An 18,545-nucleotide genomic window follows, 5' to 3' on the forward strand; every position below is an offset into this window, starting at 1 on the left:
GGAAGGGTTAATGACCTTTCCCAAAAATCTTCACTCACGAAGATCGTGACGGTCTGGTATCTCTTGCAGGGCCTCTGTGCCCTGTGGCAGCAGTGCGAGGGGGGGGGAAGCCAAGGTCAACTCCCCCTGCATTCCTCTCGGAGCTCTCTAGCTCCTTTCTACAGTGCATGTCGCACTTCAAGGCTCTTTCAAGTAAGAGTCCATCATCTTCCTCCTTCCAGGAGGTCTCAAAGGAGTTTTGGGGATCTGGTATCAGTCTTACCCCCAAGAACTCTGTAGCTCTCAGCTGCTGGCTCTCCTTTCCTCGACTCTCCTTCCAGGAGTCTCCTCTGCAGTGTTGAATGTTGCTTCTGCTGCTTCTTCAGTTCAGGTTCTTATCTCTGGCTCTCTGCCACTGTTTCTCTGGTCAGCGTCGGCTGCTGCTCTGTGCCCATGGAGAAAACATCTCCCGGCATAACGACAGGCACCTAGCCCAGCTTTATGCTGTTCCAGGTCCCTGCAGCCCCCAGCCAGGGGCTGGGAGGGGGCCAGAGGCCCCAAGGGGCTCAGAGCCCCTACCTCGTGGCTCTACAACATGGCCACCTCTCCTACAACCAAACTACAACTCTTCTTTTCCGGTCTGGTTGTGATATGTTTACATTTCTGCAGGAGCGCCCATTGGGCAGAACTTCAAAACTTCCAGGGGTTTCCACCCCTTGGGGTCTACCACTTCTCTTAGCCTCTGGGGAAAACAAGGTTCAAACCACTACATAGGGAAATAGCAAATTCGTGTCATGTACAGCATCCTATTGAACTGTGTTTAGCAAGACACTTGGAAGGAAAAGCATTATTAACACTCTTGTTTTGTGTGCCTTAGGTTCTGGGATTTGGACCGAGATGAGAACTATGTGCTCTCCCCGGATGTACAATTTGGCTTTGAAGGAGGAGAATGTATTAACTGCGTGTCTTACTGCAGTGCTAAAGGTGAGAAATAACATGGGAGCTGTGATCTCTTGATCCTAATCCTTGTCAAACCTCAGCCTTCCGTGCCCTGGAGTCATTTCAGTATATTTTCCTTGTGACTGAGGGTCTCGGTGGCAGCATATGATGTAGAAGGTTTTAGTTTGGATCAGAAATGTGCCTTTGAAGGTGCAGGGAGATCATTCGATACTCCACCACACCTTAACTTGCTGTGGAGTTGTCTCATGGCACACAAGCTGGATTCCCTTTGGTACTCCTGGAGTACTCCTAATGCACTCCAGCGTGTTTGGGGCATTCAACCAACAAGCCCACACTACAGCTAATGCAAAGGAGAGCTCACCAGCATGTAATGTGTGGATGCCAGGTCTCGAAAATGGATCTTTTCTACAGAGCTACTCTTGTGCATCACCTGGTTTGCCAGTGCAGGCACAGCTGCTATCTCCTGGAATGGTTTTCAGTGGTCGCTTGCCCATGGTGACTAAAAACCAGCTATTCAAAAATAAACACGGGCTGTATGCGGAGCAGCTGAGGGCACCAGTTTTGTTCAACTGGAGAAGAGGAGACTGAGGTCAGACCTCATCAGGGCCAGCAGCTTCCTCACAAGGGGCAGTGGAGGGGCAGCTCCGACCTCTGCTCTGTGTAACCAGGGACAGGACACAAGGGAACGGCTGGAGTTGTGTCAGGGGAAGGTTAAATTGGATCTCAGGAAAAGGTTCCTCCGCCAGAGGGTGGTTGGGCACTGAACAGGCTCCTCAGGGCAGTGGTCTTGGTCCCAAGGCTGCCAGAACTCAAGGAGCATTTGGACAATGCTCTCAGGAACATGGTGGGATTGTTGGGGTGTCCTGTGTAGAGCCAAGAGCTGGACCCAATGATCCTTGTGGGTCCCTTCCACCTGAGGATATTCTATGGTTCTGTATTCTAATAAATGGTTAAAATGAAGTCATTGTAAAAGATAACTTCATCTGGTAGCTTAAAAAGTGCACCTTGTGATGCACTTCTCCAGTGGAACTTCCACAACAATGGAACTTCTCCCATTGTTTCTCCAGAAAGATTCCCCAGTCCAGGACTAGGATTTTGGTTTGCAGTGAGTAAAGCAAAAAATGGTTCTGTGCAAGGTGGATTCTCAGTACCCGAGAGCTGGAGTTGGCTGCCTGTTACATTGTCTAACGTGGGTTTGTTTTCCTGAGGTGTGTCTGTGAATGGCAGGTCTCCTGGCAGCTGGAACGAGCAAAGGGAGGGTAGCGATGTGGAGGAAAATAGCAGGATCTGACCAGAGCACATGGGCTTTGGAGGGCAAGGAGAAATGGAAGTTCCAGGCATCCACAGAACTTGAGGGAAATGTCACTCAGATAAAGGTAAGAAAGGAAAGAGCTTCCTTGAATGTTGGTGGGACTTCACAACAGTTGGATGAATAGAGCACCTTTGTGAAACAGATGAACACAATCATTCTCATAAGGATATGTGTCCCACCACAGGTTGGTCCTCCTTAGGAGGAAAAACCATGAAAATCAAGTAACTTTTAAAATTGAAATGGGCAGAAATATTCCCTGTTTGTAGCTAGTCTCTCCATCATGTGTCTCATCGACAAACCCTTTGGATTCAGCACCCTGAAGTCATCTTCTGGAAAAGAGAGGTTGTCAGGAATGTCAATTTTACATAAATTTATAAAATAACAAGCAGGAAAAGCTGACTAAATGCATACTTTTATTCATCAATAATTTTCTTCTTTTCGTCAATTTCTCAACATAAAGTTTGCTCTTACTGGTAGTTATGAAAAATAAAAGGATGTATTTACAACCAAATATTTTTTTGGTGAGAAGATGGGCCATCTAGAATGGAATGCTATGTTTTTACACACCAAATGGTATTTCCAGCTGCTTTTTCATCAGAAAAACATTTCTTGTTTGCCAGATAATTTTATAATGTGTGATAGTGTCAGACTAGATGGGAATAATAAATTTACTCTTACAAATTTGTAAACCAAATGCTTTAAACCATCTCTACTGCTATTTGCACTATTTTTAATGCTGAAGGCTGTAACAAGATACAGCATTATAATATATTTTAACCCATCGCCTGTTAAGTGTCAGGGTTCAGCATTTTTATTTATTTGGAATATTTTCACTTGTCACAGTGAGGTTAAACACTGTCATTCTATACCTATTAGCATTTTGATGTATGCAGAAGAGAAATGCTGAGTATAACAATCACGAATTTAACTTGAAAAAATTTTATATTGATAAACAGCTTTTTTAACCACCACCATTCTACTAAAAGGCAAAGCTTGTGCTTTAGATTCTCCAGACTTTTTGTTGTTGGGGTTTTATACCATGTTAACTCTTTTCAATTTTAGAGTGTTTCTATTATACTTTATATCATTCTGTTGCTGGTTTCATATGTGAGAACAATCCCCATTATTTTTCATAAGAAAAGAAAATCAAACAAATGTATCTGGTGCCTTTCAAGAGAAAGTAATTTTATATTTGTTATTATTCTGTTTCCACATAAGAGTGAAAAGTATTTAAAAAGCAATGGGAGTCCATAACACAGTCCTGCTTACAAAGTTAAACCAGAAGTGCTGTGAAAATAGAGAATCCAAGTGTTTTATGAACATGCTTCAGTAACAAAAGGTCCAGGATATAGGATATAGTGTGTGCCATGAATAATATCTCATACCTCTGCTAATAAGTTGAGGGAAGGGAAGAAATATAGGTGTTTCTTGCCCATTTGAGCCTTCGTATCCAGATAACAGGATACGAAGCACTGTCCAGAAATAGCACCTTGTTCCAATGTTTGGGAGCATAAACAAAAGCATTGCCAAACAATTGTCAGCAAGCACAGTGGGTCTATCTCATCAAGCTGTCTTTAATTATGGAAACTCTAGATTATTTTTGTTGTAAGGAGGGCAATGAAGATGATGAAGGGCCTTGATTTGAAGCCATGCGAGGACACTGAGGGCCCTTGGTGTGTTCAACTGGAGAAATGGAGACTGAGGGGAGACCTCACTGCAGTTCCAACTTCCTGGGGAGGGGCAGAGGAGGGGCAGGGACTGAGCTCTGCTCTCTGGGGACCAGGGACAGCACCCAGGGAATGGCCTGGAGTTGTGTCATGGGAGCTTTGGGTTGGATATTAGAAAGAGTTATTAAACCCTTTAAATACATGATGCTCTCTTGCAGCAGTAAATGTAAGGTGGTGCAATAGTATCTTAAAAAAAGAAGCGGTTTTAATTTAAAAACCAGCTCCTCTACTTAGACGAAGGGAGTCTGAGTAGCTGGATAACAAGCATAATAGTTTGAATCTGTAATAATTCCTAGTCATTGCCTGTAGCTGTATTTAGATAGTAGAATTTCATGTATGTATAAAAATGTTTGTTTATTTATTTGTGTCCTTCCCTATGTCATCTCCTTGGGGACATTGCTGTGACTGTTCAAGACCATAGATGAAATGGTGTGGTTTTTCTTTCCCCGTTCTGTACAGTGGGGCTCCCGAAAAAACCTGCTGGCAGTGAACAGCCTGAGCTCTGTGGTGATCCTCAGCGAACAGGCCATGTCGGCGCATTTTCATCAGCAGGTGGCTGTGGTTCAGGTGTCTCCCAGCCTCTTCAATGTGACCACCTTCAGCACAGGAGCCACGCACAGCCTCCGTGTCGATATGAACGTTAATGGAGTCTTTGCTACTAAGGTTAATTGTTTTTTTGTTTTGTTTTGTTTTCATTTATTTGCTTAATCAGTTGCCCAGTTCAGTGTATAGAGATGAAACATTTTAAGTCTTTAAGATAAACTTTCTTTGATGTTCAGCTTAGTGTGTTATGGAGGTAGTGTTGTAATGGTAGCAATGGTGCTGTGGTGGAGCTGGTTTTTCGGATAGCACAGGGACTCAGGAATTCTTGAGGTGCTGACCAGAACCCAGAGAACTTCTGGATTACCAAAAGCCTTCCAGCCCAATGTACAGAGGAACTAGTAAATGGTGGCTATTGTGGTGGAGTTCTTGCTGTGTTATTGTGTACATTCCTGTATGTTTCCAAAGGAACTGAATGTACACACTCATTTGGTGTTTTGTTTGTTCTAGGATGCTCTAGTATTCTGGAACGGGAAACAGGTGACTGTCTTTGAGTGTTCAGGAGATACCTTCAGAAGTGCAGGTAGGACTTAAAACACTGGTCAGAGTTGAAATGATTCTTTTCCTCCAGAGTTGTATGTTCTCTTCATTCATGGTAGTTAATGGACTGTAGTCATAGAATCATAGAAGAGTTTGGGTTGGGGGGGACTTTAAAGCTCATGTCGTTCCAACCCCCCTGCCCTGGGCAGGGACACCTTCCTCTAGACTGGCAAAAAATTCAAGACTTGAGGAAACAAACTTCTATCTGATGTAGCTAAATTACATTGTACAGGGCCTTGCACGAAACTTGATATGAGGATAGAACTGCTTTTTTTTGATTTTGGTTTTTTTTTTTTTTTTTTTAAAGTGCATCATTCCAACATTTGATCAAGAACAGAATTTTTTCTTGTTTTTGTACCTGTGGCTCCTGTTGCCTTTACAGATAGGACATGTCAATGGCTATTGAAGGCTTTTCCACTTTGCTTGGGGGAAAGTGTCATCAAGGTTTCATAGCACTTACATAAGAACTGGGAAGAAGGGTTTTAGTCCCAGCTCTCAGGAAAAGTTGTCCCATAAATTTCTGTATATAGAGCTAAGTAAATTATTTTTTAAGTGATTAATTCTCCCTAATTATTTCTGCCTTGAGTAATAAGTGATGCAGAATTCCATCAATCCCATCCAAAATCTTGAGGTTTGTCTTTTAAGAACCGTCAACTGTTTTCTGTTAAGTGCCTTATCTTGTCTACCTTTACTCCTTTGTAAATAATTTTCCATGCTGAATCACTGTGTTATTACCACCACAGTCCCAACAATCTGTACCACTCCTGAAGTGATTGCAAAGCCATAGATTCCGTTGTCCCTCTTCAGTTGCAGTTTGATGAAGGAAGGAGTGAATTCTCTTACCAGAATCTCACATGGCACTTGCCTTTCTCTTTCTTTCACTCCCCATATCAATTCTTTGCCCTTCCTCTCCCATTTGTTTCCATGGAGAGTGTACAAACACCTGTTCACAGTGGGAGCTCCAGGTGTTGAATGTAGTGGCAGAATGGAAGAAGGTGGCAACACCAAGAAGTTTGGAAATCAGTACAAACTGACAGATTGGAAAAGGGATTTGGTGCAAGACAGTGGAAATTGAGTGCTTTAAGTTATTTTTTCCCTTTTTATGGAACCTATTTATTGTAATGATGGCTTTATTGTAATTGTCCCAGGCTCTTTTCTTTGTGACTCTCCAGTTCTGTCCGTGCATGGAGAAAGTCTGTACACAGTGGAGCCATATCGGGTCCAGGTCCGCACCTGGCAGGTAAGGGCTGAGGAAACAGTGAAGGGACAAATATGCCTTATTGTTTTCAAAGACTGGTGTTAGAACTTAAATTTTAAGTGGGTGATCTTTCCAAATCTATTAACTCTACCTATGTCATAGAAAAAATACATTGAGTATTTCAGCAGAAAGATCTTTGACATTTTGTGTTCTTTAAAAAGTCTGTCACTTTGAACACTACTGCACTGTACCTAAGAAGTATTTACAGACTTCAAGAGGATCAAAATTGCATGCAGGTTGAATATGTATATGGATATTACTGACAGGAAGATGAACATACTGAGTATTCTTACAAGATAATGAAAAATACTCTCTGCACATTTTGTGTGTTCTGAAAAATCTTTTGCTGAACCTTTGCAGCCTCTGCTAATCTGTGAGAACCAGAAAGAGAAATCTAATTATCAGAGTTTTATGATACCTCATTTTATTTAGGAAATAAATATTGTATTTTAGAATAGGTGTGATTCATCACATAAATATAATGTATTTATTTTTGCAGCTTTGTATTTAAGGACCTTCAGAGACCATTACTTATATATCCCTCTCAGTTGGAAAAGGTTGCGTTATTGAAGAGGAAATTATTGCAGAAGGACGTGTTTTAAATTTAGACTGTTTTTGAGGCTACATGCATACCTGAAACATAGATTGCATTTGTAGGGATTGTGTATGTGTGTGTGTGTGTGTAGTTTCTCCACCTTCCTGGGAGCGATTTGCCTAACACAGAAGTTCAGCGGTTCGTAACTTAATTTGGTGATAAGTCCCTTCTAGTGAGGCTGTGGCCACACAAACCTGGTGTTACATGTTTCTTCCTAGGGCACAGTTAAGCAGCTGCTGGTGTTCTCGGAAGCAGAGGGCAGTCCATGCCTCCTGGATGTCTGTGGGAATTTCCTGGCTGTGGGAACCGATTTGGCTCACTTGAAAATCTTTGATCTCTCACGCAGGTATTAATAAGGCAGTTAAAAATAATCTGTTTATACTTGAGCATACATCTTGTGTGGAATCTTTAGTTGATTTTGATCTGATGAAAAGTGACAGCCCCTTTGAATCTTGAAACAATACATGCAGCCTATGGGAGCTGATGGCCTATTTCCAAAGCAAGGGAAGAGCCATGGAATAATTAGACAAGTCATGGGATGATGATGATTATTATTATTTTAAAAAGAGAATACAGTGAGCTATATTTCTGTGGATTTAAAAGTTGGTGGAAAATTTATGGAAGATCAAGGCAAGGATGCCCCATGTTTCTTCTAACGACTTGAACAAGAATTTAATCTCAGAAGAGTGTTGCCTGTGTATTTTGGTGCTGAAAAAAATCTCCGGAGCAGTTAATTAGGGGTGAGATTAGAAAGGGTTTATTTGCCAAGGCAATAGGTGATATAGACGCGCGCCCCGGCCGTGCCCGAGAGGTTACATTTTATAGCATTATCCATCCAATCCCAGATGTGTCCACCCTTTGGCCCTTCCTCTGGTCCGCCCCGGGCCCTCCCCCTGAGAATTGGGTCTGGGGTCTTTTTGGGGCCACTTACTTCATCATCTTCAACTTCATCAGAGTACAAGAAGAGTACAGGAAAAGCAGGCCTCTGAATTCAGAACTCTGGTCAGGTGTTCTTGCTGTATAGCCCTATTTTGGGAGTCCTGTAGAAGCACTTGAGTTTATTTTTGCTGATTCATTGAGAAAAGAATGTCCATTAACTTATTCCTGAAGGAAAGGCAGTGGCAGCAGTCCTCTGGAGAAGAAGCTGGAGTTTGGGGCAGTGGTGTCATACAGTGGAAATAGTTTGTTTTTAAAAGTCTTACCCATAATTCGTGAAATGTTTTGGCTGACGCATATTACCAGTTGCTTACCACCATATGATTGAAGTTTATTCCCTCCCCCAGAGAGGCAAAAGTGCACTGCAACAGCAAGGACTTATCCCAGCTGCTCCCTGGCCGTGGAGGCATCGCATCTGTCAAGTGCAATGCTAATGGCAGCAAAGTCAGCATCCTGGTCAGCAAGGTGAGGCACAGCTCTTCACCCACCACCTGGGACCTGCCCTGTTCACACTCTGGTGCAGGTCATGATTACTGAGGACTCAAGATTCACTTCTCAGAAACAAACCTACATGGTCCTTGCAGTGTATTGAGTTGTGTCATGAAGTGTCGTGTCCCAATGTGTAAATAAACACTAAAATTAAGGTCTCTTAAGGCTTTGTACCTGTGGTGGGAACAACCCAGAAAAGGAAGGAGTATTTTAGTTAAGAAAGTTGCTTTGTAGCATTTCAAAGAAATCCAAGGCTGACTTGATGGAATAGAAAAACAGCCAGAAGTTTTCTGGTATTTCTTCCTGAGAATGTCCTTGTGTGATTACCAGTAAAGAAAGTTGAAAGCATGAAGCGGATGAGGTAAACATACCTTTTTTTTTCCTTTGTGACTTGAATGCTTCGGGAACTTTTTGTTTTCCCTTCTTGTAGGCAGATGGGAACATCGATTCCAAGATCTGTTTCTATGATGTTGAAATGGACAAAGTTACGCTCTTTGATTTCAATGCTGAACAGGGAGATGGTGGAGAGAAGCTTTCTGCTGGACAAGGCATTGGCAAGTAAGGAGCTTTTATTTCAAAAAGCTTTAATGGTGGATTTAAGATGGGAATCTGCCCTGTGAAGACAAGCACACTTTGATACTGACATTCCTCTGTCTTGTGTAGGAGCTTGTATGAATTTAATTGTTTTATTTCTAGAGAACTAATGAAAGGTGGTGCATTGTATGTCCATCAGGCTGCATCCCTGTCTGTTCCAATACCGTGAGCTAGGGAGTGTTAGACGAAGATACTAGAAAGCAAACTCAAAATAAGGAGGAGGAGGCAATTCTTCAGCCAACATGCAGCTAAGCTAAGGAGCTCCTTGCCAAAGGAAGTTAGAGGTGATGAAGGAAGGGCTCATGGAGATATTGGAGAAATTCAGAGAAGAGAAATGCAGGGAGAGTTATTAGCTATGTGGAATCCATGTCTGACTCAAGAGGTCTCTAAGGGGAGGGTGATTGAGTGTAGGGGGGGTATGTGCAAGGTATTGCGTGACTGGAATTAGGATCGAAATCTTAAAGTAAAGAAAAATCTTGGAAAGCTACTCTTCCTTGAAGAGTTTACATGATGGGAACTGAAAAGAGGACATTTCGAAGGTCTTTGTTGGAAAAAAATATTTTTAAAGTGCAGTAAGGGATGTTTTTGTATGGGTAAAAACTCATGAAATATCTACTTAGAACTGACACCTTTGTGTTCATGCAAATTGTTCTGTGGGAAATGCAAAGCTAGAAATCCTAGGAGCACAATGCAATGAATTAGGAATTCTTGTGGAAGGCTAGTGGAATGTTAGGGTACAAATTCCAAATTCCCATCTGGTTTTACAGTAATTTTTCTGACTGTATTTTTCTTAAGAAAAAAACAGCATTGCAGTAGGTGGATTGCTTTTTTGGCAACTCTCTGCGAAAAAAAGGAATTACTCGTCTTAGCACTGAAAACTCAGCTCATCAAAAACTAAGGCCAATGCAAATTTAGGGTCTTATGTCTTGGTCAGTTATGCAACAGTGTAGTGTATGAGTAGTGAGGAAGTTGTTTCCAAGTGCAATATGTTGTGTAGCCCAACAGAGGCCGTCCCAAACCAGTACTACTGGTTCACTGCTGTTTGAGCATCAGTGTGAATAATCCATTTATCTGCACTTCATTTTAGAGGTTCTTCAAATCAGATCGAGTAAACTCACCAGGAAGTCATAATAATCTCTGCCTCTTCTGCTTCTCTTTCCCTCCTCCTGAGGCAAAATCTAAACAGTCCAAACTTTTTTACACAAATACTGGTTTTCAGTTTGCAAGTTATTTATTTTGAATTATGTGGCAGAGAAAGGACTTTGAATATTTCTGCACCTCTTTGAATCTTTTAATTTGCCTTCCAACCCTATTCCAAACCTCCCCACAAAGTTCAGCCCTCAGTGGTGACAGCAAATGAGAAAATATTTTGATGATGTCTTTGGTTTCTCTTTTAAAAAATGTGACACCTCTCAATATTCTGTATTTCTTCAGAAGAACACTAAGCCATTGCTAAAATAGTCTGATTCTGTTTGTCTGGAGTCTTGGCATGGCTGGCACTGAAGTAGTATTGAAATGCCCCAAGGAGGCAATAAGATGTTATTATTTAAACTACAGCCAGAGAGTGGCTTTCCCAAGGCTGCAGGGGTTGTCCTGGTGCTTAATGTGCTTTGGAATTCTTCACCCACAGCAGCCAGGTGGGGGTTGGTACCTTCTCCTGGGTAACAATAAACAGGCCTCAAGTTGTGCCAGGGAAGATTTAGATTGGATATTGGGGAAAATTTCTTCAGGGAAAAAGTTGTCAGGCATTGGAACAGGCTGCCCAGGGCAGTGGTGGTGAACACATCCCTGGAAGTGTTCAAAAAATGTGTGGATGAGGTACTTGGGGATGTGGTTTAGTGGTGAACATGGTGGTGGTGCTGGGTTGATGGTCGGACTTGGTGATTTTAGAGGGCTTTTCCAACCGTAATGATTCCATGATTCTAAGGCCGAGCTGAGGTAGCCCCTGTGCTACAGCACCTACAGCAGCAGCAGTCACTGAGATGGATTGTTTGAAGGATGTTCAAGTGTTTCTGTAGGACCTAGAGTCTCAGGGGAGGCAGATTTTGGGTGCCTCTTTATATTTGTGGCAGTATCAGCTTTTTCCTCACAGAGATGTAGAAAAAATATGTCCCGAAGCCATGGTCAGTGTACACAGACCAAACTAACAGTGTCATGGCCATGTGTAAAGTGTCAGGAGGCAGGAATATGTATCTGGTTAATGCTGTAATGCAGAGAATAAATAACATGCTTTATTTACACTCGTGCACTGATAGGGCTGGAATTATTTTGTCTCCCTTTCTACATTTTTTCTTATCTCTTAGTAGGTCTGTATTGGAGTATCCGGAGCTGCACAGTCACATCCCTGTTTGCCATTTCTGGGACCAGAGTGAACCAAGGCTTTTTGTATGTGAAGCAATTCCTGAAACGGGACTCCAGTCTTCAGACCAGAAGAAAAACCAGACTGAGGGCACAGTACGGTCTTTCTTATTTATTTTATCTTGCTTTATGTGGAGTTCTCCCTCCAAGTAATAAAGTCCTTGGATTTGTTTTAGGATGTGGGAGAGGGTAGTACACATTATCTGGAACAAAAATAAGTGGTGAAACCCTGTGTTTGGTGTCTGTGCTTCAGGCACTGTATGGCAGCTCTCTGGTTTGGCCCCAGCTTGCACACGGTGAAGAGGAAAAAGAGGGGATTCCTTATCTCTGCTAGAATTTTGGGGATAGCCATAATGTAAGCTTGTATCCGGAGCACTGCTTTTCAGGTGACATTATTGGGTGGACTGATAATCTAGAAGTTTTTAAATTAAAAAAAATGCTGGTTTTATATCTTGAGTCTACTTTTAGCAGCAAGAATGAATTTGGTAGAATAACAGGGATACTACTGTTAAGTGAACAGAGAAATATACTCTTTCCACCCAGTCCTTCCCATCTTCTGCTTTTCTGGACAGACACTGGACATTTTTAAGACTCCCCAAATTATCTGTTATGGTCTCTTTTACATTAGAAAAAAGATTTCATTTTTATTGATCAGAAGTGATCTAATCAAAGATTTCTTTTATCACACCAAGAATTCTTCCCCTCTTCCCCTGCTACTGTGCTTGTAGAGGTCCTTACCTCTTTGTACAGAACTGCCTGTCCTGCATAAACATTCCGTTGATTTGAAATGCCCATGTTGATCTCAAGTTTTGTGATTCGTGCATTATTTTAATTAAACCTCTTAAAATTAGAAATAGAAAGTTCTTTGTGTCTTTTTATTGGTTGAAATGACCTTAGAAAGATCATGAGAAGATGGGGAGTAGTGGAATAGGGATGTCTCAAAAGGCCTGGGTGAGGTCTTCTAGCCAGAGGAGAACACTTTAACCTAATATTCCTCATGTAAAAAACTTTAAATGTTTGGCTTCTACATATAGTTGAAAAATAAGAAGATAGAAAAAGAATGCAACTTACTTTTTGGCCCTTATTCAACAGAACTTTTTACTGTCTGCTTATGCTTTAAGAAATGAGAAGTCTGATTAACTTCTGTTGGAAATAAATGTATTACTTTGGCTTGAGTCAGGTCAATATTTCAGCTGTTACAGGAACTGTTTCCTGGGATCTTAAAGCAATCAGTGAGCTGCTGAACTTATAATAGGAATAATATGATTTTTTTTTTTAAAGTTGAAAACAGGTGTGGCTGCCCCATCCCTGGAAGTGTCCAAGGCCAGGTTGGACAGGGCTTGGAGCAACCTGGGCTAGTGGAAGGTGTCCCTGCCCATGGCAGGGGGTGGAAGGAGATGAGCTTTAAGGTCTCTTCCAACTCAAACTGTTCCATGATTCTGTTTCTCTGCCCTGAGCCAGGTCTGTCAGGAGACCACTGGAGCAGCTGTGACCTGGGGCTTTTCTCTCTGAGTGGCTGCTGGGAGGCAGAGCTGGAGGTCCCTGTGCAGAGGGAGTCCCTGGCTGCTCACAGCAGGGAGGAAGCCTGTAGCCCTGCCCTCCCCAGCAGCTGTGTATGTCAATGTATATGTCATATTATTTTCAAGAGAAGCTTCTGCCAAGTGAATATGGAAAATAAAAACAAAAAGAAAGAAGGATATTGCAGCATAAAACCAAAACAATGCTTTGCTTCCTTTTCCAGATGGATGTTTGGATTATATCATTCTTCAGTACTGAAGAGCATGGCCTTTTGCTGCAGGACAGCTTTCCACTGCCTTCATCCTATGAAGTTCTGCTGGGCATAGAGGTGCCACATTATTACTTTGCAAAAAAGGTGAGGCAATTTTTAACAATTCCTTCCCATCCCAGAAGTTCATACTTTCCACTACATAGGGATCAAATTTAACCAAATTGAGTCTGGGGTAAGTAGAGGAACTCCAATGGCAGTGGCTGCATCACATGTAGAAATGACATAAAGATAATTCTAATGCAGGTGAACTTGGCAGGACTGTGGAATTTGCAATGAGTTGGCTTTTTGTGGGTATTGCAAACTGAATGTGACATACAAATGTAGGAGAAACAGAAATTACCAGGGAATGCAACTTAAAAAGGGATGTGAAAAAAATTCTGCTTTATCTATTCACTGTGCCTGTTGAAAGCACAGGTTGTGTGTGTGTGTCAGATTTACGTAGGCTGTAAGAGAGAACACTTCCTACTAGCTTTGGCAGAAGCAACCCACTTCCTTGTTAGAATGCAGCTTAATCCCCAAGAATAGTTATCTTGCACTGTCACCAAATACTGCAAATGCCAGGAATGCAGGCTCTAACCTCTTAAACTTGAATTTCAATCCAAAACTGTTTGGATCTCAGGTAAAAAATACCCTGCATGATTCCATGCATACTGGGAGAGCTGCAGCCTGTTACTTACAGATTGGTTTCTGGTGAAGCGCTGACCTGAGTTTCCTGGTGCCTCTCAGGATGATGATTTGCTCTGTTCCTGTCTTGTAGGGGAGTGTAACAGGGTGTTTGTTCTACTAAGGCATTTAGTTTTGTAAAATCTTCAGGGAATTAATATTAATGAGACTTCTAATCCTCTAAGTCATCTGACTAAGGCCAGTTGGATCATGCAAACCTAATTTCCTGAAGTTTAAGAGCAGTGTTAAACAGGGAAAATGTATTGAGGTGTTTTTCTACTTAACATGTTCAGATTCAAACAGCACTTTGCAATTCATCCCTTTTAAAGCGCTGCCTCTTGTCACCCTTCCTGTGCAGATCAAGCTTTTAGAGTTGTACTCTGTTTTACTTTCCTTTTTGCCTTAATTTGAAAGGTTAAATGTGAATGCTACATTTTCTAGTCTTTCTTTTAACATGTCTCCAACATGTCTTTCTCCAACATGTCTCATGCTATTTTACTTTGATATTATGTCTTTTTTTTTTTTTTAAACTCCGTATGGATTATTGCTGCCATTAGTTGTGTTTTCGGAGGGGATGTGTCTATAAACCTGTAAGTATCTGCATTGTTTTGCTCCTCTTCCTTCATCTTCTTCTCCTCTCTTTTCTGTTTCCATTTTCTTCCGTGGTAGGTCTCTTCATGACTCTTCATGACTAAATCACTTGTTACACAATAATTCATTTGGGAAGCTTGATTTAGTATATGAACAGAGTCTGCTTTAAATACAGCAAATTGAGCTGATGCAACAAGCCTGTTTTGACCAAGTTTCATTCCAGGGTTTCTCCTTAGTCGCTACAATATCTTTACTGTCCTAGTTCCAGAAATTCCCCAGGTTTTAGTCAACTGTATTTGTGCTTTTGATTTCTGTCTTTTACTGTATCTAAGACTTCCACTGTATAATAATATAATGCTATTTTTCTTGGCTTCTGTAAACCTTAATATTTAGTTATCTAAATATACAATTGAGGTAGAGTGTACGTGCAACTTCATGACTCAGACGATCTTCCACTGTGCTTGGCCTGGGAAAGTTTCCTTGTTACACTCCAGACACATCATTTGACATTGAGGATTGAGACTTTATTCTTCTTCTGAATAATGATTGAATTGCTTTGAGCTTTGTCAGCCTTTCAGTGACTGGTGAAAGTATCTCTGAAGCTCCAGAACTGCTAGTTGTATAGGGAAGGATTTGAACCTGAGCTTCAGTATTCATAAGCTTCACACAAAGGCAAGGATAAAAGAACTAAGTCTCTATAGTTAACTTTCAGAACAGCAGACTAATGTTTGAGAAGAGACTAAACTTGGAGAAATGCTTATCTGAAATCTTCAGAAGTCTAGGGACTTAATTGTTGCTATTGCATTAGTAATAATAATAATAATAACTATAGGAATAGGAGGTTGCCTCTCTGTGGTATTATACCAGTCTCCAGTGATCACTGACATACTGTGGTTGTTCACTGCAGTATGCTCATCTCTTCTATGACATTCCATATTTTGGGGCATTTTCCAGGAAGTTCCTAAACCTCTCAACTGTTGTCACTATTGATCATGGTCCTGCAGAAATAAACAACTGGTAAATGAGCCTTCATCAACTGGTAAATGAGCCTACCAGGGGTAAGGCCCCACTAGACCTACTGTTTACAAACAGAGAGGGGCTGGTGGATGATGTAGTGGTTGGAGGCCGCCTAGGGCATAGTGACCACGAAATAATAGAATTTTCAATCCTCAGGGATGTAAGGAGAGCCATCATTAAAACTTCTACTCTGGACTTCCGGAGGGCAGATTTTGGCCTATTCAAAAAACTAATTCAGGGCATACCCTGGGAAACAACCCTTAAAGGCAAGGGGGTCCAGGAGGGATGGACATGCTTCAAACAGGCAGTTCTGAGCGCACAGGAACAGGCTATTCCAGTGTGCCGAAAGGCCAGCCGGAGGGGAAGACGGCCGGCTTGGTTAAATAGGGAGGTTCTGAAAGAAATCAGGGATAAAAAGAAAGTTTACAGACTGTGGAAAAAAGGGCTGGCTACTTATGAAGAAGTTACGAAGAGAGCTAGGTCATGCAGGAAAAAAATTAGGGAAAGAAAAGTGGAATTTGAAGTTAATTTGGCTAATTCAGTTAGGGATAACAAAAAGTCCTTTTATAAATACATTAATAGCAAAAGAAGGGGCAAGGAAAACCTCAATTCGCTGTTGGACTTGGAGGGAAATATAGTTAACAAAGATAAGGAGAAGGCTGAGGTACTTAACACCTACTTTGCCTCAGTTTTTAGCAGTAAGACAGGTGGCCCTCAGAACAACTGGCCTCTAGAGCAGATAGACAGAGACAGAGAGCTGAATAGCCCTCCTGTATTCCAAGAGGATGTAGTTAGCAACTTACTGAGCCAGCTGGATCCTAACAAGTCTATGGGACCAGACGGGATCCATCCCAGGGTGATGAGGGAGCTGGCAGAAGAGCTTGCCAAACCGCTCTTCATCATCTTCCAACAGTCCTGGCTCTCTGGGAAGGTCCCAGATGATTGGAGGTTGGCGAATGTCACCCCAATCCACAAAAAAGGCTGCAAGCAGGACCCTGGCAACTACAGGCCTGTCAGCCTGACCTCGGTGCCTGGAAGGGTTATGGAGCAGATCATCCTGAGTGCAATCACACAGCACCTTCAGGATGGACAAGGGATTAGACCCAGCCAGCACGGGTTTAGGAGGGGCAGGTCCTGTCTGACCAACCTGATCTCTTTTTACGATCAGGTGACCCACCTGGTGGATGAGGGGAAGGCTGTGGATGTGGTCTATCTAGACTTCAGCAAGGCCTTTGACACTGTCTCCCATAATATACTCCTGGAAAAGCTGGTAGCCCATGGCTTGGACAAGTGTACCCTCTCCTGGATTGGGAGCTGGCTGGAGGGTCGGGCCCAGAGAGTGCTGGTGAATGGAGCTGCATCCAGCTGGCAGCCGGTCACCAGTGGTGTTCCCCAGGGGTCTGTGTTGGGTCCAGTCCTGTTTAATATCTTTATTGCTGATTTAGATGAGGGGATTGAGTCCATCATCAGCAAATTTGCTGATGACACCAAACTGGGAGGGAGTGTCGACCTGCTGGAAGGCAGGAGGGCTCTGCAGAGGGATCCGGATAGACTTGAGAGATGGGCTGATTCCAATGGGATGAAGTTCAATAAAGCCAAGTGCAGGGTCCTGCACTTTGGCCACAACAACCCCCTGCAGCGCTACAGGCTGGGCACAGAGTGGCTGGAAAGCAGCCAGGCAGAAAGGGACCTGGGGGTACTAATTGACAGGAAGCTCAACATGAGCCAACAGTGTGCCCAGGTGGCCAAGAAGGCCAATGGGATCTTGTCCTGTATCAAAAATAGCGTGGCCAGCAGGAGCAGGGAAGTGATCTTTCCCCTGTACTCTGCGTTGGTGAGGCCACACCTTGAGTATTGTGTTCAGTTCTGGGCCCCTCAGTTCAGAAAGGATATTGAGGTGCTGGAGCGGGTCCAGAGAAGAGCAACACGGCTGGTGAAGGGACTGGAGCATAAGTCCTATGGGGAGAGGCTGAGGGAGCTGGGGTTGTTTAGCCTGGAGAAGAGGAGGCTCAGAGGTGACCTCATCACCGTCTATAACTACCTGAAGTGAAGTTCTAGCCAGGTGGGGGTTGGTCTCTTCTCTCGGGCACTCAGCAATAGGACAAGGGGGCACGGGCTTAAGCTCCGCCAGGGGAAATTTAAGTTGGATATGAGGAGAAAATTCTTTACAGAGAGAGTAATCAGGCATTGGAATGGGCTGCCCAGAGAGGTGGTGGATTCACCGTCCCTGGAGATTTTTAAATGCAGATTGGACGTGGCACTGAGTGCCATGATCTAGTAAATGGACTGGATTTGGACCAAGGGTTGGACTCGATGATCTCGGAGGTCTTTTCCAACCCAATCGATTCTATGATTCTATGATAACTTGGACTGTAGTGGGAGTAATGTAACTAATTACATGTACGAAGGACTGAGTTTCAACCTGCCTGATCCCTAAATGCCAACCTTCTGCTTTTAGCTGGGAGATTCTGAGAAGGGAGCACCAGAGCCTGGCTCAGCTACGGTTTCTCAGATGGTTGCAAGGAGACCCATGAGAGATTTTATTGGCTTGGGAGACTGTGATAAGACCACCCAGGATGCCATGCTGAACTTCAGCTTCTATCTGACCGCTGGAGACATGGATGAGGCCTTTAAATCCATCAAGCTGATAAAAAGGTATCAGAACTATTCGTATGTGTTTCTTTTTGGGTGCGGTTTATTTTTTTTTCAAAGTTCGTATGAAGTGTTGATCCTTCTAAATTCTCCTTACCTTTTCCCTCTCTGATTTCATTCTCCCTTTCATTTTAACAACATGAAGCATTTATTTTAAAGACATCTTCATGCATTCTCTGCTTATTCTTTGTCTACAAGACATTGCAAGCTCTGTGAGTCTTTTTTACTAAACAGGAAAGAGTAACTGATAACCAGCAACCTTATCCTATGTACGAATGGCAAAAATCTCACTAGAAGAAAATGAACATTCACAACTTTATTTATACATCTAAAATAATCACAGTAATACCGCGTATTACAGATTTACCAACCACATAGCTGATTTTTAAATTTAAATGTACATTATTATAATATGGATATTGCAATATTAGGAGAAATAATATAATGTCTCTTAAATACTCCACAATATTTTATTTTAAAAACCC

At 42.4% G+C, this 18,545-nt stretch overlaps 1 protein-coding gene across 3 annotated transcripts in view; it reads left to right on the top strand.

The window, feature by feature from the left end:
• The window catches only part of IFT140 (intraflagellar transport 140), a 79,727-nt gene that overhangs the window by 16,372 nt on the left and 44,810 nt on the right, over positions 1–18,545 (top strand). For 2 of the 3 annotated variants that reach the window (XM_027737912.2, XM_027737913.2), the window contains exons 8-18: positions 857–963; positions 2,167–2,315; positions 4,438–4,641; positions 5,029–5,101; positions 6,267–6,358; positions 7,190–7,317; positions 8,255–8,372; positions 8,827–8,954; positions 11,294–11,444; positions 13,090–13,221; positions 17,867–18,063. In XM_027737912.2, coding sequence (XP_027593713.2) covers positions 857–963; positions 2,167–2,315; positions 4,438–4,641; positions 5,029–5,101; positions 6,267–6,358; positions 7,190–7,317; positions 8,255–8,372; positions 8,827–8,954; positions 11,294–11,444; positions 13,090–13,221; positions 17,867–18,063 — 1,479 coding nt within the window. The remainder of the gene's footprint in view (positions 1–856; positions 964–2,166; positions 2,316–4,437; positions 4,642–5,028; positions 5,102–6,266; positions 6,359–7,189; positions 7,318–8,254; positions 8,373–8,826; positions 8,955–11,293; positions 11,445–13,089; positions 13,222–17,866; positions 18,064–18,545) is intronic. The other variant, XM_039386212.1, reaches the window with a different exon arrangement.

The sequence above is a fragment of the Pipra filicauda genome, unplaced genomic scaffold (genome assembly GCF_003945595.2).
Source record: "Pipra filicauda isolate LSUMZ 115617 unplaced genomic scaffold, ASM394559v2 scaffold472_size498715_pilon, whole genome shotgun sequence".
Classification (NCBI taxonomy): Eukaryota; Metazoa; Chordata; class Aves; order Passeriformes; family Pipridae; genus Pipra; species Pipra filicauda.